This window comes from Naegleria gruberi (genome assembly GCF_000004985.1).
Source record: "Naegleria gruberi genomic scaffold NAEGRscaffold_13, whole genome shotgun sequence".
In the NCBI taxonomy this organism is placed as follows: domain Eukaryota; phylum Heterolobosea; class Eutetramitea; order Acrasida; family Naegleriidae; genus Naegleria; species Naegleria gruberi.
This window is the reverse complement of record NW_003163314.1, coordinates 118,672-145,026: the sequence shown is the minus strand read 5'-3', so window position 1 is coordinate 145,026 and position 26,355 is coordinate 118,672. Positions and strand designations below refer to the sequence as shown.

The 26,355-nt window shown below is 31.9% G+C and overlaps 11 protein-coding genes across 11 annotated transcripts in view; 4 read left to right on the top strand and 7 right to left on the bottom strand.

Annotated features, from left to right (window-relative positions):
* Positions 1-487: 487 nt before the first annotated feature.
* Positions 488-2,367, top strand: NAEGRDRAFT_65186 (uncharacterized protein; the record flags this gene model as incomplete). The annotated part of the gene is made up of 3 exons (XM_002679518.1): positions 488-748; positions 800-1,889; positions 1,973-2,367. 3 exons carry the CDS (start codon positions 488-490, stop codon positions 2,365-2,367), a joined length of 1,746 nt encoding a protein of 581 aa, XP_002679564.1.
* On the bottom strand, positions 2,344-4,918 carry NAEGRDRAFT_79008 (chaperone protein). The gene is made up of 3 exons (XM_002679398.1): positions 3,130-4,918; positions 3,011-3,080; positions 2,344-2,968 (listed from the first exon to the last, which is right to left on the bottom strand). The coding sequence occupies exons 1-3, from the start codon at positions 4,908-4,910 to the stop codon at positions 2,471-2,473; spliced, it is 2,349 nt and encodes a 782-aa protein (XP_002679444.1). The 5' UTR covers positions 4,911-4,918; the 3' UTR covers positions 2,344-2,470.
* Positions 4,919-5,137: 219 nt separating this feature from the next.
* On the bottom strand, positions 5,138-7,032 carry NAEGRDRAFT_79007 (uncharacterized protein; the record flags this gene model as incomplete). The annotated part of the gene is made up of 3 exons (XM_002679397.1): positions 5,138-5,587; positions 5,647-6,173; positions 6,219-7,032. 3 exons carry the CDS (start codon positions 7,030-7,032, stop codon positions 5,156-5,158), a joined length of 1,773 nt encoding a protein of 590 aa, XP_002679443.1. The 3' UTR covers positions 5,138-5,155.
* Positions 7,033-7,248: 216 nt separating this feature from the next.
* On the bottom strand, positions 7,249-7,695 carry NAEGRDRAFT_65183 (uncharacterized protein; the record flags this gene model as incomplete). The annotated part of the gene is made up of 1 exon (XM_002679396.1): positions 7,249-7,695. One exon carries the CDS (start codon positions 7,693-7,695, stop codon positions 7,249-7,251), a length of 447 nt encoding a protein of 148 aa, XP_002679442.1.
* An 899-nt stretch (positions 7,696-8,594) lies between these two features.
* NAEGRDRAFT_79006 (uncharacterized protein) lies at positions 8,595-10,226 on the top strand (the record flags this gene model as incomplete). The annotated part of the gene is made up of 1 exon (XM_002679517.1): positions 8,595-10,226. One exon carries the CDS (start codon positions 8,595-8,597, stop codon positions 10,224-10,226), a length of 1,632 nt encoding a protein of 543 aa, XP_002679563.1.
* Positions 10,227-11,002: 776 nt separating this feature from the next.
* On the top strand, positions 11,003-13,504 carry NAEGRDRAFT_47537 (uncharacterized protein; the record flags this gene model as incomplete). The annotated part of the gene is made up of 1 exon (XM_002679516.1): positions 11,003-13,504. One exon carries the CDS (start codon positions 11,003-11,005, stop codon positions 13,502-13,504), a length of 2,502 nt encoding a protein of 833 aa, XP_002679562.1.
* Positions 13,505-14,218: 714 nt separating this feature from the next.
* NAEGRDRAFT_65180 (uncharacterized protein) lies at positions 14,219-14,692 on the bottom strand (the record flags this gene model as incomplete). The annotated part of the gene is made up of 1 exon (XM_002679395.1): positions 14,219-14,692. One exon carries the CDS (start codon positions 14,690-14,692, stop codon positions 14,219-14,221), a length of 474 nt encoding a protein of 157 aa, XP_002679441.1.
* Positions 14,693-15,200: 508 nt separating this feature from the next.
* NAEGRDRAFT_65179 (uncharacterized protein) lies at positions 15,201-16,880 on the bottom strand (the record flags this gene model as incomplete). Its single annotated transcript, XM_002679394.1, has 1 exon — positions 15,201-16,880. One exon carries the CDS (start codon positions 16,878-16,880, stop codon positions 15,201-15,203), a length of 1,680 nt encoding a protein of 559 aa, XP_002679440.1.
* Positions 16,881-17,249: 369 nt separating this feature from the next.
* On the bottom strand, positions 17,250-19,524 carry NAEGRDRAFT_79005 (uncharacterized protein). The gene is made up of 4 exons (XM_002679393.1): positions 18,881-19,524; positions 18,247-18,830; positions 17,758-18,195; positions 17,250-17,711 (listed from the first exon to the last, which is right to left on the bottom strand). The coding sequence occupies exons 1-4, from the start codon at positions 19,491-19,493 to the stop codon at positions 17,271-17,273; spliced, it is 2,076 nt and encodes a 691-aa protein (XP_002679439.1). The 5' UTR covers positions 19,494-19,524; the 3' UTR covers positions 17,250-17,270.
* Positions 19,525-20,132: 608 nt separating this feature from the next.
* On the bottom strand, positions 20,133-22,091 carry NAEGRDRAFT_79004 (ARF/SAR family small GTPase; the record flags this gene model as incomplete). Its single annotated transcript, XM_002679392.1, has 2 exons — positions 20,133-20,680; positions 20,724-22,091. The coding sequence occupies 2 exons, from the start codon at positions 22,089-22,091 to the stop codon at positions 20,168-20,170; spliced, it is 1,881 nt and encodes a 626-aa protein (XP_002679438.1). The 3' UTR covers positions 20,133-20,167.
* Positions 22,092-22,738: 647 nt separating this feature from the next.
* NAEGRDRAFT_57465 (uncharacterized protein) overlaps positions 22,739-26,355 on the top strand; it is a gene marked incomplete at its 3' end in the record, with an annotated part of 5,582 nt that continues 1,965 nt past the window's right edge. The window contains exons 1-2 of the mRNA XM_002679515.1: positions 22,739-23,143; positions 23,195-25,684. Of these exons, the coding sequence (XP_002679561.1) occupies positions 22,800-23,143; positions 23,195-25,684 (2,834 nt within the window). The 5' untranslated portion in view covers positions 22,739-22,799. The remainder of the gene's footprint in view (positions 23,144-23,194; positions 25,685-26,355) is intronic.

Below are 26,355 nucleotides of genomic sequence, written 5' to 3'. Positions count from 1 at the left end.
AGGAGTAACAAGGAATAAGGCTTTTCTCATTTGATGATGCTGTTGAAATCGGAAAACTGTAAAGTAACAGTAGATGTCGTAATACTCGGTACCAAATAATTACCAGTTCTGAGAAATAATATTTTCATCAATTATTTCACAGTAATTTCATAAAGCCTTTTGAAAAATTCGTAATCAGATCTGATAATCAACTGTTGAAGGTTTCATACCGTATTTTGACTACCATCTTTCAAAGTAGCTTTCCAAATCAATCGAATGACAGCATTCCAGCACGCATCAATTAAAATCTTTCGAATAGAAAAAAAAGTAAGTGTTAATAGCCGCTCCATTCCTCTCATCATTATCACAACAACAACTATTACTATTAAACCATATAACGAATGGTTGATTCATATTACTCTTCTCCACTTCATCATATAACACCACTCCAATATACAAATATATTTATAATTATTAATTCAACACCTAAACTATACTATAGTCCAAAATGTTAGGATATCTTGCATTGTCTGCACTAGTTGCACTTCCATGTTATGCCTATTATTATTGGTTAAATAATATTAAACCATTCTTTGATGCTCAAGTCAAATTGGAAAATTCTAAACTTGGACAAGTTTCAGATAAGAAAAAGAAAGGTACATGTATTATTATTGGTGGTAGTATTGGTGGTATTACAACTGCACTCAATGCTTGTTTCCATTTTGAAAATGTTATTTTATTTGAAAAGAAGAGATATGAAACTAACAAGGTATGTTAAATATTGTAATTTAATATTTAATATTAAATATTATTGTAATAGTCAACTGCTCCACAAGGAACTCAAACTCACATTTTTTTATTGAGATGTATTACAATTTTCAAGAAATTATTTGGTGGTTATTTAAATATTGATTTTATTAATGAAATTGAAAAGATGGGAGCTTTTAAAATTTTAATTGAAAATACAGATTATGCTGCCATTGATGGTAAATCTGATAAATTATGTGGTTTAATTGAAGGTCAAACTATTTGTCCACCTGGTTATCAAATGACAAGATATCAAATTGAATCTTATATTAGAGATTTAATTATGAATATTAATAAGAATTCTTCATCATTAATTGGAAAATCATCTACTTCAACTAATGTCAACACCAATAATAATAGTAATAGTAATAATAGTAGTAATAATAGTAGTACTATTGATGAAAATTCATCACCATTGGGTAAAATTCAATTCAGAGATGATCAAACAGTTAGTGGTTTAATATTTGAAAAGGTTCAAACACAAGATTCTAAAATTATTCATCGTGTTAAAGGTGTTAAATTACAAGAAGGTGAACAAGTTTATGGAGATTTAGTAATTGATTGTTCAGGTTTAACAACTCAAACACCAATTTGGGTTGAAGAAGAATTTTCCAAAGATTCTAATAGAAAATTTGAAATGGAAAAGAGTAAGATTATTCTCACAACAACCTACACTTCAGCAATTTACAAATTGAAAGATCCAAATATGCAAGATGGATTCTTTAAAAAAGATGGTAAAACACCTGTTTGGGCATATATTGGTAATGTTGGTTTTCCAACTAAAAGTGGTATGATTTACTATAGAGTTTCACAAGATAAGGGAATGTTTATTATTGGTGAAACTGGTAGTAAAAATCCAGAATGTGTTAAAATTAAGAATCATGAAGATTGTATTGATTATTTAAGTAAGGTTTCACCTGATATTTCAGAAAAGACTAAATTATTCTTTGAACATTGTGATTTAGAACAAGGTCCAGTTATTGATTGGTCAAATTATAAGAAGGATGGAACTGTTTTAAATCATTGGGAAAAGATTACACAATATAAGGATGAAAATGGAAATCAACATGTTCTTGAAAATTTCCTTGCACTTGGTGATTCAGGTAAGCAATTTTATTAAGATTTATTAAGATTGATTCATTTACTAATTGACTAATTGATTAATTCATTAACTAATTGCAAATAGTTGGATCATTAAATCCTGTCTATGGACAAGGTGTTACATGTATGACAGAATGTCAATTAATTTTAGATGAAATTTTAAGAAGAGATGTTTCTACAATTGATTACAAAACATTTGAAGAGTTCCAAACACGTGTTTATAGAATTTATATTCCACCATATATTATGGCAACAATGGTTGATTTACAATTAGATGCTAAAGGTGGTAATTGGTGGTTTAAGAAATTCTTATTACCAATTTTAGGACCAAATGTTAAGAGAACTATTTTAGCATCTAAAATTGATCCATTTGTTAGATGTCATTTCAACAAAGTACAAGGAATGTGTGAAGGTTATTTATATCAAATGTTTGATAGAAAATATCAATCTAGAACTAAAAATCCACAACCAAATTGGTAGTACTACCAATACTTTTTATTAAATTATTCATTAATACTATTAGTTTCATAATATTGTACAATACAAGGATATCCACCATGGGAATGTTTTATGGGAAATATTATTAATCCAAGTAAGGAAGCAAGCTGAGATAGGTACTCTTCAATTCTACAGCGCTCATTCCAGATGTTGAAATGGTTCCTCTACCAATCTTTGCAATTCTATTCATCAATTCAAAATTAATTGAACTACCCAAATTAATGACATGAACTGTTAAATCTGGATATCTTAACATTAAGCCTTCCAAGTAGGCAGGTGCTCCGTCGTCGTGCCAAGCACCATCTGTCATAAAGAAAACTATTGGTTTGAATTCCTCGTTATTACTCGATTTGAGAACTTGTTCGACAGTTTCGAATACTTTTAAAAAGTTGTTGCCACCGTCGGCATTATATTTCATCATGTAATCAGAAACAAGTGATGGAGTTGCAGGTTTTTTATCATAAATAATGATTGAATCATGATTATGAAGAATACACGATGAAATATCTGAAGTTTCTTTTCTTGTTTCTAAAAAGGCATAACATGCTTCATAAAGTGCTCCTACTCTGTTATTATGAGAGGTCTAATTGAATATTAGTAAAAAACATCATGGAAGAATACTTACTTTAAGTAAACTCATTGTTGGTAAAGCATCTCTTGCCCACATTGATCCTGAAACATCATTTGCAAAAATTCTTTTAACAGTTAGAAATTGTAAACTTCAATATAACATTCTATACTTACAAATGGTGAGGTTGAACTGGTGGAGTGTCAGCAATACTTTCACCATGTGAAAATAATTCACCATCATACTTAATTAATGCACTATACTCAATTCCAGTATTCTTTTCAATGGCAGTAACTCTAGTTTCTGATCTACCAAAATACATTGTAACTTTCACTATTCTATCCATGCCACCTGTCATATCTGTCATATGTACTTGAATTTCACCAATCTTATGACATTTAGTTTCGTCAACTTTTGTAATTGATTTCAATTTAGTGCTGTAGATGATTATTTTCATAGCTTGTTGATTAGCTCTTTGAACTTTGTATTCTCTTGAAATTCCTTGATCAACTTCAAGTTCTTGATTAGCAATTACAAAAGTATCGAATATTTCTTCACTTCCTTTTTGAGCTTTAACTCCATAAGTCATTCTCATTCTACGTGTTGAAATTAATGAATCATCAATACCTAATAATGCAGCACCATCAACAACAGCTTCAGCAGGTTCATTTGGAATTACAATTCCCTTAACTTGTGAAGAGAAATTGTCAATTAGAAAGTTTTGAACTACTTTGGAAGCACCAAAACCACCAACTATGAAAATATAATCAACCATTTTACCAGTCTCTGATTGGATTGTTTCTAATTGCTTTTCAACAAGATTTCTTGTTTTTTCTAATGAATCTTGATAAATTGTTTGTAAAGCTTCACTTGTAATTTTGAGTTGACCTCTTTTAGCTCTGAATTTATCACTTTTAACATTGGCACTTTCTAAAAAACTACTTAATTGACCAGGCATATCAACATTAATATCTTTTGTTAAATCTGTTGTTGTAACTTTTGTTCTTTCCCAAATCTTTAAAATGTCCAAATAAGTTTGGCCATACTTTTTCCTTAAGGTTTCAACAAATTTCTTACCAAAACATTCTTCCAAATAAATAATAAAAGCATCATCTAAATATGTAGAACCACATGCATCACCAGATCCTTCAGCTAATTCTCTCAATCTTGCCTTTTCAAATTTATGACATGTCAAGTCAACTGTACCACCACCAAGATCACAAACAAGGAATGATTCGCCCTCTCTCAATGGTTTACCTTTAGAAGCTTGATATTCCATACAATAAGCAGCAGCTCCTTCTGGTTCAAGAATAATCTTAAAATCATCAGAAGATGCTTCAGGTGTCTTTGTTAAACCAGCAGTGTAAGCAGCTAATCTCATATCTGATTTTTGTTCATCTTTCCAAATGGCTGGAACTGTTAAACACCAAGTAACTTCATCAAGATTCAATTTAGATCCCAATGATTTCTCAACAGTTGGCTTAATCTGATCATGGAATAATAATTTCAAATAGTCAACTATCAATTCACCAACATTCTTTTCAAAAACACCAGTTGTATCCTTCACCATACCAGATGGATTATTGAATAATCCCATTTTGAATGTCTTGAAATGATAATACTTGCTATTTTGTGCTGGAATCTCTTCACCACCTTCTTCATCTTCATCAGATTCACTCTCATCTTCAAATTCTCTTGACAACATGTCAAGTGAAGTGTAACCCCAAGCAACAGGTTTTCTTGTATCACTCTTTTCATAAAGTAATTGAGTGAGAGTCTTTGGGAATGAAACTCCACTTGGTGCATCTTTCCATGAGGTATTCTTAACTCGAGTCTTTTTCACATCATTGGTGAGTGAATAACAGAAACCAGTTCTTGATGTACCAAAATCAATGGAAATGACAACTTTCTTCTTGTTGAGGGAACCTGAACGAACAGGAACAGTTGATGATGACATTTTTTTTGTGTGTTAATGGAACAGAATAAACTGATGAGAAATGAGAAATCGTACGTCATACGGAATTCTGATCGGTAAGTTTGACAAGTTTTACAATGAATCACGATTCGAGAGTGACTACAGTTCAAAAAAAGCTTTCTACAGTTTTGATAAACGAAAAAGATCAGATTGTAATAATGATATTGAGGTTATATTTCGCTCATACTAATAAATATTAAGATTTTTGTGAATGGAATTTCAACTATTTATTTTAGGGCAAGTGAGTTTGCTTCAAAATCTCTCTTAATTTCCTTAACTTCACCTTGTGCATTTTCAACAGTAATCATTAATTCTGATTTACCAAAGAAGAATTTAATAAAAACTCTTCTATCTGCCTCCTTTGATGAATCTCTAAAAGGAATTGTAATTGTTTCCTCTTTAGAAACTAGTGGTGAATCAATATAAGGAATTGCTTCTCTTCTCTTAATAGATGAATAGAGAACAACATCAATTTGAGTAGCACCTGGTAAACATTCATATTCTCTAACAATTTCTCTATCAATTTCAACTTCTTCACGTTGTTCAACAAAAACATCCAACACGTCAACTGCCATATGTTTACCATTAATGACCTTGTACTTGCTTTCAGCATGATGCCCTTCTTCAAATTCTTCCATGACACCAACACCATATGATAACTTTGATTTTCTTGAACGAATGATGGATCCTTAGCAAGTAATGCACCTCCTTCCATGACAGCTGTCGAACAGAAAAGTGGAATTAAAATTTCCTTAAATTTCTTTTCAAATCTTTCCTTAATACGATTTTGGAAATAACCATTATCTCCTAAACCACCAACAATAAATAAGTGATCCATCTTTCTACTTGGATAATCTTCTTCATAATCTCTATAAACTTCATCAATCAATTTGAGTGCTTTTGACACTTGACTGTCAAATATTCTTTTCATTTGTTCATCTGTTAATGCAATCTTGGTAGATCTTGATTTGTAAATTGAACTATTAGGTTTTGCTTTTTTAAACATTGGAGATGTGTCAAATGTCAATTTCTTGTCAACTGTCAAAGTACCTCTCTTAACATCTTCCCAAATTGATAATATCTTGACAAGAGTTTCTGGATTTTTCTCTGTAAATTCTTTGAAATTATCACAATTTTCTTCTAAAATCTTAATAAATTCTCTATCAATAAATGTAGAACCACATAGCTCTGCCTTTTGAACTGCCAACTCTTTCAATTTACCATTTTCAAGCATATGACAACTGACTGTTACAGAATTTAAATGTTAAATCAAGAATTTCTCAAACTTACCATCTACAGTACCACCACCAGCATCAACTACCATAAAAGTTTCACCATTTGTAAGTGGTTTAGATTTAGCCTTATGTTTCATACAGAACATGGTAGCAGCATCTGGTTCAGAAATGATAATCAAATCACTCTCATCACAATTTTCCTTATCTATAATCTTTGCCTTACATGCCACTTTCCTCATTAGGGATTTTTGATGTTCTGAATAGTTGGCGGGAACTGTAATGCACCAACGAACATCAGTTTTCTTAACAGAGCTATCGTTATTCTTTAAACTCTTCATGATAAAATCTGTGAATAACATGGATAAGTAATCTGCCATCACATCAAGTAAAGATTTGGTTGTTCCATCATTGGAAATTACTATTTCTGGAATTGAAATTTCCTTCTCATCTTTTGTTGCTTCCATGAATTGAATTTTTAAATCTCTGATAAATTTTCTATCTTTTAGTGGAGTTGCTGATTTTTTTGATGGAGCAGTTGAAGTTGATCCATGAGATTCTTCACTTTCACTATCTGAATCTCTATCCGAATCTTCACCGGAATCTTCATCTGAATCTTCGTCATCATTTTCAAAGAACATTGTCTTTCTAGCAGTATAACCAATACTATGTCTCTTACCATCTTCATATAAAATACATGACATATTCTTATTGTAAACTACGTTAGGGGAGTCTGGATAAGTTTTGAGAGTGAAAATTTTATCTTCATCCTTTACGAAGAGAATTGAACTGCCAGAACCTGAAGATCCAAAGTCAATGCAAACGACAAAGTTTTTACCTGCTTGTGGTTTGATGAGGGTGCTGGTGCTCATATTTTTTTTGTTTTTTGAGAATTGATAATTAGAAACTTTGACATGACGTGTTGAAATGGACACTTCCCATGTCAAATTAAGTCATATTACAATTTTCAATTCCGTAAATTCCGTCAACTACAATTGTGTAGAAAGTTAATGCAGATTTAGTGTGATGATCAAAATTTACAGTAATTTTTTCAATATTTTTAAATATTTTGTAATATTTGTAAATATTTATTTGTGTTTTGTTAATTTTGTTGTAACAACTGCTTGTTCAAAAACACTTCTTGATCCCTTCAACATTAAACAAGGATAAATGCAAGTATCAATTACAATTTTCTTATCAGCATTTCTTGATCTTTGTTCTAAAGTATTGAAATCTGATTTTGGTTTATACCAAACGAAACCAATATTTTGCTCATTTCTCAAGATCATTGCTAGCATTGAAATTGAACTTGTTGACATTGTGTCAATTTCATTTTGAATTTGAATTCTTTCTTCATCTTTACAATTTTCAATAAAATTACTAAAACTGGCAAATTGTTCCTTAATTTGATTCATTAATCCAACTGAAGTATGATAAATAACAAGCTTTCTCATTTCAATATCTGATTTCAATAATTCACCAATGAGCTTTCTATCACTGCTGTCAACTTGTTTTGTTTCACACACAAATTTCATAACAGTCTCTTCTAATTTCTCAAAGAGTGTCTTGGCTATAATAATTTCCAATTGTTCTTGTTCATCTTCTGTCAAATTGTCTTCCAAGGTTGTTGTCAAAGTGTCAATACTTGATTTTGATTGAAGATACAAATCTCTAATTTGTTTAGGACTTTCATCTGAGAAATCATTGACAACAAGTGCTGGATCATTTTGAGCTTTGATTAAAATAATGTCAGCTTTCAACTTTTCAATTTCTTGTTCTTTGGTTTGGGACAAGTTTATGAAATTCTCTCTTTCTTCAGTCAATGCTGAATGTAATTGAGTGGAATAAGAAATTTGTTGATCTCTTGATTGTTTTACACTTTTCAATTCTAATTCAAATTTGTTCTTCTCTTGCTTCCACTCAGTGATTGCTTGATTGAATTGAAATTTACAAGATTGTAATTCAGTGTTGAGATTTTGAACAGTGGAATTGTACTGCTTGTCGAGTTCTTGTAATTTCTTGTTCAATTCTTGTGCTTTTGCTTGATATTGAGAGGAAATATATTCGCAATTTTGTTTTTCAAGTGTTAATTTTTCAAGTTTCGGGTTTAAAATTTTAAATTCTTGGAGTAAAGTTGTGTTTCTAGTTTGCAAATTGGTGTTATTTGTTTCTAATGTTATAATTTTGTTTCGCTGGCTTTCTACCTCTTTCTTTTGGTATTCAATTTGTTCCTTTGCCGCCTTCAACTCCTTCTTTATTTCTTCTTTATTGTCATCACTGAAAAACCCAAAGAATCCCATTTTTTTGATTATTTGTTTGATAGTTAAACATTTGACAAGTGAATGATGACTCGTCAATTCACAGAACGGAACACGGAATGCAGGTTTCAAAATTACATTACAACTCGTCAAATTTTCGTACGTCTTTAAAAAAAATGACAAACGAATCCAATTCAAATAAACCATCATCCACCATCAAACCCCAACAACAACCAACAAGTGATGTTCCACCCCCAACACAAGAAGTAGATCCCTCCCATTATCAAAAAAGAATTTCACAACTTCAAACTCAACTCAAGTCAATTGAAGAGGCCTTTAATAAAGAAAAGCTAACAACCTCCAATCTGCAAAGTAATTGGGACCAGGAAAAGAATGTAGCACAAATCCTCCAACACGAACTTGACAAGGTTAAACAAGATTTAGAGAGTCAAAGAAAACAAGTTTCTATTCTCCAAAGTAATCTTGATAAGGAAAAAAACAAAGTTAACCACATCCAGGAAGAGTCAGAAAAGCATACCAAGGAAGTTGACAGATTAAGAGACATATTAGACACTGTACAAGTTGATAAGAAACTTGTTGAATTCCTTAAATCAATCTCATTAGAAAAATCCCAAAATCAAGATGAAAGAATTAAAAAATTAACCAAAGAAAGCAATGAAGCAAGAGATAATGAGAAGAAATTAAAGAAAGAAAATGATGATTTGCAGAACCGTGAAAAGCAATTGGTTAGTGAAAAAGATCAAAAGATTACTGAATTGAATACAAAGAAAAAAGAATTTACAGATCTCAAGAAGGAAAAGGACACTTTAGAAAAGAATTTCAACAAATTGAGAAGTGAACATGATGAAACTAAACAAAAGTTGAAGACTGAACAAGACAGCCACAAAAATACAACCAAAAAGCTTGAAGATTTGAGAAGTGATAATAAGGATCTTAAAAATGACACACTTGAACTCCAGGCAAACCTTCAATCTCTTGAAAGTAAAATCTCAAATCTGGAAAAGGATAAAAACAGAATGAGAACCGAAGCAAGTGAAAACCAATCAAGATTTGAGAAAGAAAAAGAAGCACTAATCGAACTGAAAAATGGTTTAGAATCAAAGATTGCTCAACTTGAAGATAATTTTAGAATTGTCAAAGCAGAACATGATCCAGCTCTTGAGATGAACAATTTCTCCGACAATACCACCAAGTCAATTAAGGATGCTTATTTTGAAATTAAGAATTCATTGGGTTCTCTTTGTGAAGAAATGAGTGAAAATCTTAATGGAGATGATGTAGCACAAGATTTTGAATGTGAAATTGAAATGGAATTAGCCAAATACCTCTTTTCACCAGCTCAAGACGACAATAAGGGCAAATCATTACAACACAGATTGAAAGACAAGAAATTAGGTTATGGATGCAAGCCATTGGAAGATTCAGATAAGAAAAAACTACTCAAAAGCTGCCACAATGAGATTTTCACCTCCATTGAACACGTTTTCAACAAATTCAAAGTTGAGAATCCTGAGCATATTTGTAGAGATCGGGAAGTTAGTAATCTAACCTCAGAATTACTTGATAAGGCAATTGAACTCTACATGAAAATGTTTACCAATTCAAAAAAGTTGGAATTCGTTTGGTATAAAGCAAAGGACAATTTTAATCCATACGAACAAGATGCAAGAAATAACACAACCATTCCAAAGATTCAGTGCACAGTCTTTCCATCCCTAATGCAGTTGCAATCGAGAAGTATTTATGAGAAGGCAAAAGTAATTGTCAGAGTGTCAAAAAAGAATTAAAAGTTTAGTTTAAAAAAAATGTTGAAAAAGAAACTTGAGAAGAAAGTAATCTCGTCAATTTCAAGTGATAATTTAGAGCAATTCATTTCATTAGCTGAATCCTTGTCCGATTTTTCAAAAACTCTTGTTTCGAACAAAACTCTATTAGAAGAATCAATTTCTAATAATTCAACAAGAATTACAAAATACTTGTTAGAAGAAAAGAAGGTAAATCCAAGAATCGGAGTAGGTTTTATATCATCATATATTGTTAAATGTGTTTAGGTTCCATTGTATCATGCTTGTAGAAGTGGAAATGTTGAGATTGTCAAATATTTACTGTCACTTGTCAATGTCAATGAAGTAAGTATGATTTGAAGCAAAATGAATACTTATTAGCTTGTTATTCAAGACATTTTGTGGTGTAGAATCAGAACAAACTTGTTTGTTTATTGCATGTTATGATGGTCATCTTGAAATTGTGAAATTATTATTGGAATCAAATGAATTGGATGTTAATAAGGGTGTAAGTAACTTGTTAATGATGAGTATACATTTATTGAATTATTCAGAATGTAAGTTTGATATTTAATTAATTGAGTTTTAAGATTAAAGATGGTAAGTATTAATTTGCAAGTTTTTATTTTACCAATTTTGGAAGGTTAAAACACCTTTGCAAGTTGCTTGCGAAAGAGATAAAATTGAAATTGTGAAAATTATTATTAGAACATCCTAATATCAAAATATCAATAGCATTGAAATGTGGCGGGAAATCCATAAAAACGATTCAAAAGGAAATGAAATCTGAAAAAAGAAATAAGACTAATGTGGAAACAAAAGAAATTAATGTAGAAGTGAGTCAAGCATCTACTAGCACATCTCCAATAGAAATTAAATTCATTCATTTTGCATCAATATTTACAGAGCTTTCCCAATTAGGTTTCGAATACAAAAATAGGAAAAATCAATTGGAAACTATAAGATTTACCACTGATAGACTTATTAGAAATATCATAATTAACGAATATGACATGAAAAAGTTTACAGATATTAAGAATCTTCTCAGCCCTATCCAAATTAATTCAAAATCGATTTATTCATCACAAAATCCTCAAGATTTAATTGAATTTCGAAGCAAATTTCAAATCCATGAATCAATGAATAATCAAATTAAGAAAAGTGATTATGGAAATTTTCTTATTGAATTTGTAAAGAGTTTGAGTGAAATTTCTAAAGAAATTAATGAATTTTTGAATGGTGGAGAAGAAATTCCATGTAATGAAATATCGAATTATGAAGAATTGGAATTAACATTTGAAGAATATTCGACTAATTTGGAGAAATGGATTAATACATGTAATAAGCAATTGAGTGGAGTTGCAAATTTTCTTTCAAATTTTTCAAGTAATATTTCAACACTTGAATTTTCAGAAATAAGCAATGATACAAATGATATTGGAGATTCCATTTCAAAATTATTTTCCTTATTGAAAGAAAATCCAAATTTGGAATTGTATCATTTATTGAAAAAGAAATTGAAAGGATATTGCTACTTTATTGATGATATGAAAAATAATTGCCTTGATTTTATCAATAATATTACTACCATCTGTAATGAATTTAAAAATATGCAATTAACTTTAACAATAATTTCTAAATTTGATATTTCTAAATATGGAATTAATTACAAATTAATGAGTGAGAACATTGAAGCACGCAAAAGATCAATTGAAATTGAGAAAAAATTGTGGGAAACAAACAACTCAACATCAACTGCGCCCTGTCTAAAAATTATGGAACAAGAAACTGAACTCGAAACTCTTCAAATTAACAGAAATGATATTCGAAACAAATCAATTACACTCTATCGATCAGGATTCTATGATTTACTATCAGAAATTATAGGAATTCAAGATGTAAGCACTTTGGAATTGACTACAATTAGTGAAACTGCATTTCTGAATTATATGCTTATTGAGGCAGTTGATAAGAATTCGAATATTTTCTATCGTGTTAAACAATATTCATTGGATAAAATTGAAATGGTAATTGAACAAGTTGAAATTCTAGAGAAAATCAAACATTCAAATATTGCAGAATTAATTGGATTTTATCTTTGTCAAGATAAACTTTGTATTGTTATGCCATATTACTCAATTGGAACATTGAAAGATTTTTCATCCATTAGATCAGGATGGGAAGATATTTGGTTTCAGATTCTTTCAGCCATTCATCATTTTCATACCTATTCATTTGTTCATGGAAATATTAGAGCTGCGAATGTGTATGTGAAAATTATTGAAGATGAACAAGTTAAATTAATATTGGATGGATTTGATAATGTTGTGAAAATAGAGGAAAAGGGAAACAAATTACCATTCCAGAAAGAAATGTTTTGTTTCGTGAAAATGGTAATTGACATCATGTCAATGGAACGACTCGATGAATATTCATCTCTTTTGAAAACGCTAATGGACTCAATTAATATTCGTGAAGAAATTTGTACTTTATCTGCATCTGAGTTATTAAGACATGAATTCTTTCGTGGGACAAGAAGAAAGGAAACGAAACAAAAGCCTTCCTATTGGAAATCAAATCAAAATAACATGTCAATTATAGATGTTACCGCTGAATTAAAAGAGGATATTCAAGATTTATTGGATAAGACATGTGTAACAATTACATTAGGAAAGAAACGAAACCATGAAAAAGATTCATTTCCATATAACAAGTTACAAGTTCTAAAAGTGGAAAGAATTGAGAATTTATCACTTTATGAAATGTATCTATCAAAGAAGAAACACCTAATTTCCTATAAGGATAAAAAGAAGGTAATGGATATACCAATTAGAAATGATTTTGTTGACGAAATGTGTGAATTAGATTCCAATGTGAATGAAGTTTATTTATGGCATGGAACAACAGAAGTAGTCAAGTCAATCATTTCAGAACACGGCTTTGATGAAAGATTGAGTGCTTTGAGTGGTTTGTTTGGAGCTGGAATATACTTTGCTGATTGCTGTAGTAAGAGTGATCAATATTGTGTTTCGAATAAGGATGGTGAGTGTTTTATATTTCTCAGTAGAGTTCTGTTAGGTCAGATGGTTTTCAAAACAAGGGAAAAGATGAGAAATGAAAGAAGACCACCTGTCATTGAAAACTCAAATGGAAGAGTTTATGACAGTGTTATTGGAAGATCCAAGTCGGTATCACAACACACCTACAATGAATATATTATCTATGATAGGAATCAATGCTATCCTGAATATTTAATTACATACAAGAGAGTTTTAATATAAATATTGATATAGGTAATAATTGTTATTTTTTCCTTTTTTGGGTAGTTTCAACAATTCCTTTTTCGTAGACTGTTTTGGTGAATGTGTCCATGAGAGCAGGTTTGAAAACATTAGTGACTACAATGTTACTGGTTGCATTTCTTGAATCGTACCATTCAGGATTGTAGAGAGATCCAGTTGAAGCCCAAACCAATTCAAGCTTCTTATCAATGAGAAACATGTTACAATAGAATTTCACGAGTTTGGTTATAAATTCTCTGGCAGCTTGTTGTAATTTCTTGTTCTTTCCAATTTCTTCCATTTTTGCAATTGTCTGGACGAGGGTTTCAATAAGGCGGTTTCTTTCTGATTCTTCATTTGTAAGTTTCTTGCCAATTAGTTCGAAATTCATTTCAGAATAGGTTTCTTCAATGAGTTTACGGACTGTTTTGAATGCAAATGCAACAATTTTTAAATCAAAATCAAATTCCTGATCTTCACTTAATGAATGTTCTTCAACTACTCTTCCCACAAAAGAATTCAAATCGTGTGATTTCAAAGTGACATATTCATCATGTATCTTTTTGACTGTGTTATCAGAAAAGTCATTCATCAGCAAGGCAGGATCATTTCGAGTTTTGTAAATTGAAATTTGATCATTTAGTTGATCTCTTTCTTTTGTTAACTCGGACACTTGTTTCAAGAACGATTCCTTTTCATAAAGGTACTTTCCATTCAAGGTAGCCAATTCTTCACGTACCTTCTCTTCTTTCCTGGTGATTTCTTTAATATTCTCTTCATTATAATAGTGCTGTTCAACAAAAGCATCTTTGGTTTTTTTGCATTCTCTTCTGCTTTTTTTAATTTCCTCTTGACGTCCTCATAATCATCAATTACTTCATCAAGCTTCTCGTTTAACTTTTTGTACTCATTGTCAGAGTTTCCTTGTTTGTTGTGCTCTTGTTGTTTTTGCATCAATGAAGGAATAGATTCAAGAAATTTAATATAGCGTTGATCAACTGTTAGAGCCAACAACTTTTGGATTAGGTTTTGATTTTCCTTCTCAAGTGCGTTTATCTTGTGCTCTGTGTAGGTTGAAACTAATTCACAAAACCAATCTTGTTGTTGGAGAGTGGATTTTTCATCTTCGGATGGGTTTTTTATGTTGATTGTTTCTGGAAGAGTTTTTTCAGATGTTGATTTACGCATTTTTTGTTGACTCGTCAATTCACTTTTGACACAGGAATGCCATGGTAGAATTTTTATCAATTTGATTTGTCCTTCTCCTCAAAATTTGGATTCAAAGAATAGCACAAAGACTGGACCCACTCTAATGGAATGATGGTATCACTTCTCAAGAATGATTCCATCAAAATAAATATTAATTTGGTTTGGAATCTTTAGGGGCCCAAATATTTTAGCAGTGGTTTTTTTTTAAAATTAGAGAGCTTTTTGAGTTGTTTCAACACCCTTACTAAAGATTCCAAACCAAATTAACATCTATTTTGCTTCCACAGAGCACTGGGAAGAAATCACAATGTTTGCAGAATGACTTTTTGGGAGCACTCCAAAAAACAAAACCGTGAATTTAAAAGAATTCTAAGATCATGAACATTATGGCTTGCGAAGTTAAATCATGATATTTCCATATCTCAATTAATCGTAATATTCTCTGGTAAAATGGCAATTATAGAGTTTCAAATTATTAATAAAAAGTTTATACTAATTCAATCATTTCTGTTGGTGGCATATTTACAACAGCAGTTATTACAGGTGTTTGACTCTCCTTACTACAAACATATAATTTCATTGTTTCTGGGGCAACTAAAGGATCAAGCATGGTTACTGCCTTACTAAATCTGTATACTGGTCCTGGAAGAAGAGGAGGAAGAAGCAATCTTCTTGCATCACCCTCCACCGAGTAAAGATCTTCATTAAAAACAAATAGAATGAATAACTGGGAAATTGACTTTTTGCCAGTATTCTGAACCTCAATATTAATCTTAAACTTTGGACCTAGTCCTTGCACTTGGGCCGTCAAGCGAATAGAGGATCCGGAAGTGTAAGATAATGGACCTTGGCCATCTGTCAAAATTTTAACATATGCCCTCGCAGTGTGAAGTCTAATTCTTGCCAAATCTTTTTGGAAAACATTATGCATTTCAGAGCAATAATCCACTTCTCTCTTTGTTTGTTCCAAATAAAGGAAAGTCTTGGAGGGTAAATCCAAAGGCTCTTCCTGTTCTGGTGGTGGACCAGTTTTGGATTTGCTCTCCAAACTTGCCTTTCTTGAGATAACTTTAAAATCAAGACCGCCATTTCTATAAGAAATGATTAAACTATTAACCTCAGATCCGTATATTCCATATCTGAGACTGGCAATATTTTCAAATAATTCAATCCTATTTACCAAATTTTTACCATTATAAATTCTCAATTCCTTGTTCTCCATAGCTACTATTATGCATTTCACACTACGTTGGCCTCTCATTTCAAGAACTTCCATGTCCTTAATATTAGATGGTAAATAGATAGAGTATTGTTTCTTTCCTCTTGTATTGTAGCAATGAATACTATTGTTCATAAGGCCAATAGCAAAAGTTTTGTCTATTTTTACAATAGAAACTGGATGAGATTCCAACTCAATAACCACGCCACTCACTTCTCCATTTTTAATGGTATATACATTTCCATTTCTACATGCTGCTGTAATTCTATAATCACTATCATAGTTACCAGCAATACAAAATTTTACAGGTGCTGAAGGCAATTGAACAGCTTTCATGATTTGTGATCCTTGGGGAGTTAAGATAAAAACTATTCCGCTCTCTGTACCGACAACTGGACATCCAATTGCGTCATCTCCTTCTCTGTCTTTTGGAAGAATTGATAGAGTTGTAATATTATTTGGACTCTCCAAGGCAAAATTTTTCCTGGTATCAATGAACGCCTTAATATCTTCATTTGATGTAAGAGAAAGAAGTTCGTAACTCCTTGTACTAAGAGTAATATTATGATCTCTAAGTCTTGCTAATTCAGCGTAACCAGTCTTGGCATCATATTTAGATTCCTTTAAATATTGCCAAATTTCCACTTCCTTTTCTTCTGTAGTCTTTGCCGGCATAGTAAACTTGTAGAATGGTTGTAGGTTTTTGTAATAGTAAATGTGATTACTACTTGCGACGACAATCATAGGTCTTTTAGGTGATGAGTAGTCAGTGTAGTAGGAAGCGAGTGCAATAGGTTCCTCCATTAAAACATTTTCGCTGATAATACCAGTACCTTTATAGACTCTCAATCTGTGAGCTTGTTTTGTCTTTTTACTTTCTAAGGGATTCTTACTTGCAGTAGCTACCACAAGTTTGTAGTCTCCATCACCATTAATATCAGAAAACATCATACATTGTGAAAGAGAGGTAACGGAAGCAAGAGGATCATACCAAGCTAAAGAAGAACAATTAATTCATATTCTTATACAATACAATACAAACCATTTATCCAGACATGATCTTCGGAACTTTGCTTGTTGTTTCCCGTTAAACTTTTTGATGAGGCTGAAGCAGAAAGAGAAGCCATTTTTTTGAAATATTTGTATTTGTATTGGCGCCAAAAAACTACAATAGAACTGCGGGGGAGAATGACAACTTTTGAACAAGGTTAACGATTAATTTATAAATGTATAAATTTTCTCTTTTATCACACAATTTTTCGTTCTTGGGAATGAACCATTCGATCTTACTTGAACAATTAAAATATTAAAAATTAGTTTTAAAATCAAATAAAAATGTTATTCTTCATCCTCCAGCGCAACTGTGCTCGTGCTCTGCAGTAAATTTACTCTGCTATTCACTCTTGAATAGTCCTCATCTTCTTCCAAAGATGGCGATACACTAGAATCTTCTGCTTGACCATCAATAACAACAGCCTTGTTTTCTTCATCCACTCTTCCTTCCTCCAATTCTACTTGTGTTGTCATCATCTTGTTGCTTGTTGTTGATTCATCTGCTGCTGTTGCTTCCAGTTCTACTGATGAAGATCCTTCTGATGTTTTTGTTGTTGCTCTATTGTAGGCAACCTCTGCTTCCTTCTCCCAATTAATTCTAAAACGAATGAACAATAACATGCCAACAAATACAGAGAAGAGAGCAATGGCTAATCCAGACCAAATACCAACAAGTCCCCAACCAGCAACAAAGGCTAATACAGCTCCAATAGGTAAACCAATAATCTTTAAATTTGCAGGAATTAGTAATAGTATTGTGTGAACAACTTACGTAATAAGCAATGAGAGTACTGGCAGCACCAACAATTTGCTTGCCGACACCTCTAATGGTAGCTCCAGCAATTGCTTGAACACCATCAAAGAATTGGAAGAGAGCACACAATGGGAAGATAATGGAAGCATTGTAAATAATATCAGCATCTTGTGTGTAAATTTGTGGAATCCACTCTCTACATATGGCCAATGTAGTTCCAGAACAGAACATGAATAATCCTGAGAAGACCATTGATGCATAAGATGTATATTTGGCTTTGATTGGTTCTCTACCACCCATATATTGTCCAATTTTGATGGCTGTTGCAGTAGCGATTGATAAAGGAACCATAAATGTCAAGGCACAAATATTAAGAACAATACTATGGGATGCCAATGCAGTTGGTCCTAAGAAGGAGGAAGTAATTGTTGATAACTCAAATCCCCAAACCTCAGCCTTCATATCAATATGTTTCAAATTTGTTTTGAGAATAGAATAATTACTTACTGCTAACATGACAGAACCTGGAAGAGCCAATTTCAAATATTCCTTAAATCCATCCCATTTAAAAACAGCCTTAATATCAATAAATCCTTTCCATGTTTCTTTCATATAACCTTTGAAATAAATAAATACAATGTACATGACCAACATGATATATCTTGTAATGGTTAATGCTACTGGAGCTCCTACAAATCCAAGAGAATCAAATCCAAATCCAAAAACTAATAACCAATTCAATCCAAAATTAATAATTACAGAAATAATCCAAATAATGACATTTGGCATTAAAATATTCTGAGCAATTAAATACAGAGACAATGCCTCACAAACCACAAATGGAATCATACCAGGTGTTAAAATTCTTAAATAATTTCCAACTAGATCAACCAAAACTTTTTCCTGATTCATCCAATAGAGAGAATAATTAGCAAAACACAATGCTACACAAATTGGAATTGAACACAATAGAATGGTAAGTAGGGATCGTGCTAAAACGTGACCAGCTCTAATGAAATTTTTAGCACCAACCGCCTGTGAAACGAGTGTATCTTGACCATGAATTAATCCAACAATTACAAATCCAAGACCTATTTTAGAAATAGTTGAAAATTAAAATGAAAATGTTAAATAAACATACAGAAAAAGAATGAATTTCCCAAAGATGCTGCTGCCATATACAATTCACCAACTTTATCCTTAGTAATGCCTGGAATTTCATTATCCTCCAAAGTAATATGTCCAATAAAAGACAAACTTTCCAAACCAAGTAATTGAAAACAAACATTCATCACAACAGCAGGCCAACATAATTTTAAAACTTGAATCAGCTCATTCTTTCCCATTTTCAAGTGATTTATAATTCTTTGCTTTCTAGTCATGCCATCAGGAATATTCACTTCATTACTAGTCACTTCATTCTGTATTTGATTATTAGAAATTGCTACTTGTGCATGATCAGTCTCATCATTCACACCTTGTGCATTCAAAGTACCTTCTTGTTCTGAATCTTCTACTACTTGCTTGGAATAATCATTAGCATGATGATGAGAATTAGTATTGCATGATTCATCCTCCTCCAATGCAAGTTTACGATGATGCATATTGTTATTGTCTACTTGTTGTTGTTGCATTGTACTACTAACAGCAGATGCTATAGTTGATGATTCCGAAGTTATTGCATCCTCTCCGGAGTTCGCATCAAGAAGGTCGTCCTTCTCTTCATTCTTGTTGCTGATTCTTTTCTTTACCATTTGAAAAGTAGATGCAAAGGTTTTGTTGAAGGCTTTTTTTTCAAAGAATTCAAAGGCTTGTGAAGTTTGTGAATTGGAATGAGATCCATTTCTAATAATATAACAAATTTATTGGTCTAGGGTTGCAAGATTGAGTCAGAGGTGGCTACCATTTTAGTTACAACAGATTTTTTGTGGAATGCAATTTTGAAATTCTTTTGTAATTGATATAATAGTTTAATAGTTGGTTGATATATTTACAATAAATAAAATGATATTTTCTATTTTTGGAAACTGAAACGTCTGCGAGGAATGTTTTCAAAGATGAGAGCAGAATGAATATCCTCGACATCATCTAAACCAATCATTTCTCTTCTATCTAAATCACTAATCGGTTGGTCAATTGACATTCTTACTGTATTTGGATTGTTTACAATGGTTGTTGTGTTGGTGGTGGTTGTTGTGGTTGAACGAGTACCACTTGTGTTGAATGGGAATTTCATGTTTGTGTTTTTTTTTCTTGTTGGAATGTTTTCTCTGGTTAAGAATGAAAGAATTTGAGGTTTCATCTGAAAAAGGAAAATACACATTTTTGGAAAGTGACAACAAGCTCAGTAGGATAATCCATAGAGCTTTTATGGAAAATTAACATAATTGATAAAAAAACCAAATGTATTATACAATAATTTTTTTAATTAAAATGTGTTAAATTTAGGTTCAAAGAGTCCAAAGTGAGTAGTGGTTCTTGGTGGCTTCTCATGTTCTTGAGAGGTCAACTGTTCAATAACAGCAGTATTCTGGGATTGGTATTGGTGAGCCTTAATTACAAGTTTGAAACCCTCCTCTAAACCAATGTTTTGAGTTGCACTGCAACCTTGAACCATCCAATTTGGATTTTTCAATCTATTCAATTCTAATTTTTCAACAATTTCTTTGATAGAGGCACTATTTGGTAAATCCATCTTGTTTGCAAATACCAAAATGGTACAATCCTTCAAATCATCTTCTGATCCAAGTCTTTGAATGCAATCACAAGCATCCTCAAATCTTTCTCTGTCACAAGCATCAACAACAAACATGACAATTGAGGTGTTGGAATAATAGTGTCTCCACAATGGGCGAATCTTATCTTGGCCACCAACATCCCAAACAGTTAAATTCTTTCCACAACTATTCACTGTTTCCACATTGAAACCAATTGTTGGAATCTTCACAAACATTCAAAAACTTGCAAAGCGACTAATTACTTACTGTTGTAATTCTTTCTCCTAATTTCATCATGTATAAGATGCAGGTCTTTCCTGAAGCATCCAATCCAAGCAATAAAACTCTCAAATCTCCAGAGTTATTACGATAAGCTGATCTTGGTGGTCTATTTTCATTGTAAACATGCCACTCATCACCCATAACATTTTCTTTCTTGAACATATTTTGGCTGAGCTTATCTCTAAGTTTGTCCAACAGTTCAGTATTTTCATGTTTTTTAGCTCCAAATATGAAAATATTGTAAAATAATAGGTTAAAAGCTTCTCTTTCGCAATCACTCCAATCGTTTGCTAATAAAAATTTGCATGCATCTTCAAGTCTACTAGTATCAGCTAAATACCATCCTACAAGAACGCTCAATAATACTTCAGTTTTCATTGATAAAAACTTGCTACCCAAAATTCCCATCAATGTTTCAGCATCCAATTCAGAAAAGGCAATCAATGATGCATCGGTTTTTAGGGCACCAATCATTTTAGCAAAAGTCTTCTTGTTGTTTGTAATATCAACATTGACATCATATCCATTTTCTGAGAATAAATAATCAATAATCATATCTTCTGAAGCTAATTGAAGTTCTTGCATCTTTATCCTGAAATCTTCTAAAAAGTTTGTGATAATTGGTTGGTCATTGTAAACTTTAGCAGCAACAACACTTGCTGGATTGAATCCAATAAATTCATAACACTTTTCAAATACTATCTTCTTGCCCTCATTTGAAATAGTTTTACATTTCTCAATAATAATCATGGCAATCATATCATTAACAATATTTGCAATTTCTACTAATAAACTTTCAACTTGATACTTGTCTGCTATTTTAATCAATTCTATTAATTGTTTCAAATTGATCAATCCAGCATCTTGTTGAGAGGAGAATTTAGATGATTCAACACCTAACTTTCCTTCATGAATAAATGTTAATACATGTTGTAAATATTCACCTTGACTCTCTTCAATCACAACTTCCGATGATGAAGACGAATCAATTAATTGTTTCAATACACTTGAATATTTACAAACAAGTTCCTTATCAACTTGTAAAGTATTTCCATTAATAATTAGCGAATAATTTCTATTGACTACAAATTCATCATCAAGATCAAATCGGAAAAACATTGAATTTTGAACACTTTTAACAAAAGCAGTATCAATGGCGTCCATTCCACCAACTTGAAGAGTTGTTGTAGGTCCGAATATCTTTTCTTTTGTTACAACGGATGGATCACAATACCAATGCGATCCCTTCACTTCTACAACTTGATCAAGATGTAAATTTGCTATAACAGCAGCACCATAATTAAGTTTTGGATTAATGTAGGGAGTGGTAGGGATGATTCTATTGTTGAGCATTTTTTTTAAAGTTCATCTCTATAATTTTTCATGATTTTTATTACATCGTTGAGTCCATGATGACAAGGATGATGAGGTGGAATTACTTGTTTACAATTTTCTGTTGTTCAACTCTATTCTTATCACTTTGAAATCTTTGTTTTTCAAACTCTTTTAAAATTATTAACATTGAGCTGTAGTTAGGTGCACATTTAATATATTAGTATAATCTTCAATTTGAAATAAAGAATCTCATCTTGGAAATGGTTTCTAAAATTACACAATTTCTGATATCCCATTCTTTCGCTCCATAGCAGTATTTTATTATTTACTATTCCAGCCAGCCAAAAGAAGATTCTTTTATTTAAAATGGTGCACAAAAAACCGCTCGAGTAATATTCGATTTTATTCATTTTGTACTTTTTTAAAAACCGTAGATTCATAATCCCAAAATTCAATCAAATTGCAAAAATCAAATCGATGGTAAATTGGAGAAATACAAAACACCACTCTGCTGCAGCACTATTTTTAATATTTGACAAACATTAGGCAAGTGGTACACCATAAAGGACTACACAAAAAAGCTGTTCAAGCCTTCCTTTTAAAATTTCCATAAAAGAGCAAAATTCGTTTCATTGCTTTGAAAACAATTCATAAAAAAAGCCAAAACTCATTCAACACACAACAACAACAACAATCAGATAACACACATAATTTTACTGCCACACAATGATGCTTTCCAACAATCAAGATATCAGCACTCATAGATATTTTGGAGATAATGATGATGAGGAAAATTCATCATCTTCACAATCACCTCCATCTACAAATCAACAACAGGATAATAATTACTTTTTCTCTTATGGACGTTCATCGTCATTGATTTCTCAACAAAATAATCATAAACATCATTCGAATCATCATTCGAATAGTCATCATACCTATAAAGTGTTAGTGAGTGGAGGAGGTTTTGCAGGTTTAGTCTTTTCCTATTATTTACTTCATTCATTGAGTCATAAACACAACAATTTACCAATCGAAATTACTATTGTAGAGAAGGCTTCAGTGTATAGGTAAGTTTCAAATAATTTATTCGAAAGTCCTATTATAATTTCAAACTATAGACAAGTAGGTGCCATCATAACACTAGAAGGAGAACAAGTTATAAGAGCTCTCAAAGAAATGAATCTAGAAGAAGAGCTCCATCAAATTGAAATTCCAAGATCCAAACAACATTTCTACACCAAGAATGGACGTCACGTAAGAAGTTTTGATGAATCTTCAGTTATTAAATATAAAGAAGAAGGTAGAAGATATGAAAGACATAAATTTCATGAGATTTTAATGAAGAGAATTAAACCATTAATAGTCCGACGAGATGGAAATTTAACCATTCTTTCCAATGCTAATTTACATTCGAATAGTTCAACACCTTCTTCAGATGATGAACTTTCCGATGATAAACATTTCAAGATGAATAGAGTAATTTACAGTATGAGACCAAGTTTATTTAACAAGGAAAAGATTGAAGTTACTCTAATGAATAAGAATGATTGGTTGCATTTACAATATCAAAAGGAACAACAAGAAAATATTCAAATGAAGAGATCAAGTTCAGTTTGTAGTGTTAATTCACCACTTAATACTAGAATTTTGAATGATATTTCAAATTTAGAAAGGAAGGATAGTCCTACTAATAGACTTTCAAAACTTCACAAGAGAAAGTCAACTGGTTCTTCAGGAGATTTGCAACAAATGGAAGAGGAAGCAATGAAAAAGAGCTCAACAACAACACCAGCAGAAATTGCAACACCAAACAGTGCAGGAAAGGAATCAGCAGGTTGGAGAAGATTTTTCCAAAAGAAGGAATCAAATGCTCAATCTCCATCACAAAAAACCAAGTCCGATAGTTCAAGTAACATTTTACTTGAAGGTAGTCCAATGTCTGCTCCATTGAATACTATCAATGATCCAAAGAGAACTTCAATGAATGATTTACTTGTAACTTTCAATGAAGGTGATTCGTTTGAGAGTTCAGTTTATCAATCGACAGAAGATCGTAAATTATATCAAATAGAAAGAGAAGAATATGATCTAGTGGTTGGGTCTGATGGTATTCACAGTCAAACTAGAGCACTAATCTTTGGTGATGAGAGCAATTTTAAACATTTTTTGGGAGTTGGATACTTTTGCTTTATTGTTGACATGATTTTGACAGAGGCAGATGAGCAACAAGTGAGTGAAAAGTATTGGAATAATGTTTATGGATCGGAGAAGAAGTCGACAGAATCTTTTGACCCAACACAAATTAGTGGAATTAAGGGATTAGAACCATTGACACCCGACAGAATTGCCAAAATGAAAGAAGTTTCTAAGAAACTTGCCGAGTTAATCAAAGATGGAGAATCTAGCTCAGTTTTGTTAAATCATGGACGTTATATGAATGTGCTGAGGTATGGTAACAAGCTTTCAGTATCATTGGTGTACAGACAACCAAAAGAAGAGGACATGTTGAAAGAAAGCTCAAGTTACACTGTCAGTAAGAGTAAATCATTTGTAGATGATGCACTTATTGATTCACCAAATGATAGCAAATCACCTTCAACTCATGAAAAGTGGAGAAAGAGATTTTCTCTATTTAGAAAACATACCGAATCTCCAATCAAGAATGACTTGGCTCAAGATCCATCTTCATCTGCTTCATCTTTAACAAATCATTTCTACTCATTCGACATTAACAAGTTTGAAGATCATCATGACAATGACGATCAAAGATCAGTTACTCACTCAAGTGACAGCTCTGAAGATCATGAGGAAGTAATGGAGGAAGAGGATGAGGAAATTGCTGAAGCTTTTATGGAAATGGTTAACGAGTCGATGGCCAACAGAGAATCAGCAAGCGTCCAAAACTTGGAAGAAAAATGTGTTACTCCAAACTCAAACAACAGCAGCAGTTCACCAACAAGCAATGACGAAAAGTCTCCAAATGAAAAATCAGAAAAGAAACAAAAGAAGAAAAAGGTTGAAAAGTCACACCACTCAAAGACTTTCTTTATTTCAGCTGAAGATAGAAAGAATTTCTTAAAGAACAAGTTTGATGATTGTGGATTCTTATTCCACGACATTATGGATCTCGTTTTTGATAGCAGAATCATTTACTATGACGATTTGGCTCAAATTAGAAATTTAGACAATTGGTACAAGGGCAAATGCGTACTAGTTGGTGATGCTTGTCAAGCTTGTACTCCATTGAGTGGTAAAGGTGGTGCTTTGGCCATTGTTGCTGCTAAAACTCTTGCTTTGGAATTGAGAAATGTTTTAGAAACCCATGCCTCGACAGAAGGTGAAGATAATTTACATACAATCCCATTGGAGAAGAGTATTTATTTCGATAGTTGCTTACAACAAGCTTTTGAAAAGTATGAAAATGCAATGCAAGAAAGAATTAAAACAGTTCAAAAGAAGACTGTTTGGGAAGGTGTGGATGTTTATCTAGCAAAATCAGGAGTTAAAAGAATGGTCAGAGATGGTGCTCTCAAATTCCTTCCAAAGAGTGTACTTCTCAAGTTGACAAAGAAAGAGGAAGAACAAGGAAGTACAATTATTGTAAAAAAGTAAATAGAGAAAATAAATCAATTTTTGAATAAGATTTTAACCTCACTCAAATAGTAAGATATGGCCGAAATCCAAAGCAATGTTTCAAACCTGGTATGATTGGGAAATTGAAATACAAAATCTCATTCTATGTAAACTCAAAGGTCAGAACCTTTGAAATGAATAAACAAATACTAAGGGAGGTCTGACCGTTTTATGACAATTGTTTGAGAAGATAAAAAAGCAATTGTGCCATCTTTCAATTAATTAATATTTAAAAAAAATGTTAAAAAGACTTGTTGAAGATTTTGATGATCCAACAAGTGAATTTGAATCAAAGAACAAAAAGAAGAAAATTGAATCTAAACATGAAAAGTTTTCACTCTTCACAACATTATCATCATGTATTCAAATACTTGATACAATTCTCTCCTATGTAGATTCTCCATGCCTATTATTCTTCCTCTTCAAATGTTCATGAAATGAATGATAAAAACAAACAAGCAAAGGCAATGTTATATAGACTTGATGGTTTTTTACGTAATTTATATATTGCACAAGGTGTGGAATTTAGTCATCCATTGATGATTCATGATATTGAGGAAACATTGGGAAAGGTGAATTGTCATTCATTGAATGCTCATAACTTTTATTTCAAGAGTGGATTGATTGAAGTGTTGGGATTTTATTG

Bases quoted from the DNA above. Each gene is read 5' to 3' on its own strand.
- NAEGRDRAFT_79005 (XM_002679393.1), bottom strand. From the start codon at position 19,493: ATGGTAAAGAAAAGAATCAGCAACAAGAATGAAGAGAAGGACGACCTT. The intron at 18,831-18,880 runs GTATGTTTATTT...TTTCTAAAATAG, and splicing joins GGGAAATTCATTCTTTTTCT to GTCTTGGATTTGTAATTGTT. The intron at 17,712-17,757 runs GTAAGTTGTTCA...GCAAATTTAAAG, and splicing joins GTACTCTCATTGCTTATTAC to ATTATTGGTTTACCTATTGG.
- NAEGRDRAFT_79008 (XM_002679398.1), bottom strand. From the start codon at position 4,910: ATGTCATCATCAACTGTTCCTGTTCGTTCAGGTTCCCTCAACAAGAAG. The intron at 3,081-3,129 runs GTAAGTATAGAA...AACTGTTAAAAG, and splicing joins CCAGTTCAACCTCACCATTT to AATTTTTGCAAATGATGTTT. The intron at 2,969-3,010 runs GTAAGTATTCTT...ATATTCAATTAG, and splicing joins CAACAATGAGTTTACTTAAA to ACCTCTCATAATAACAGAGT.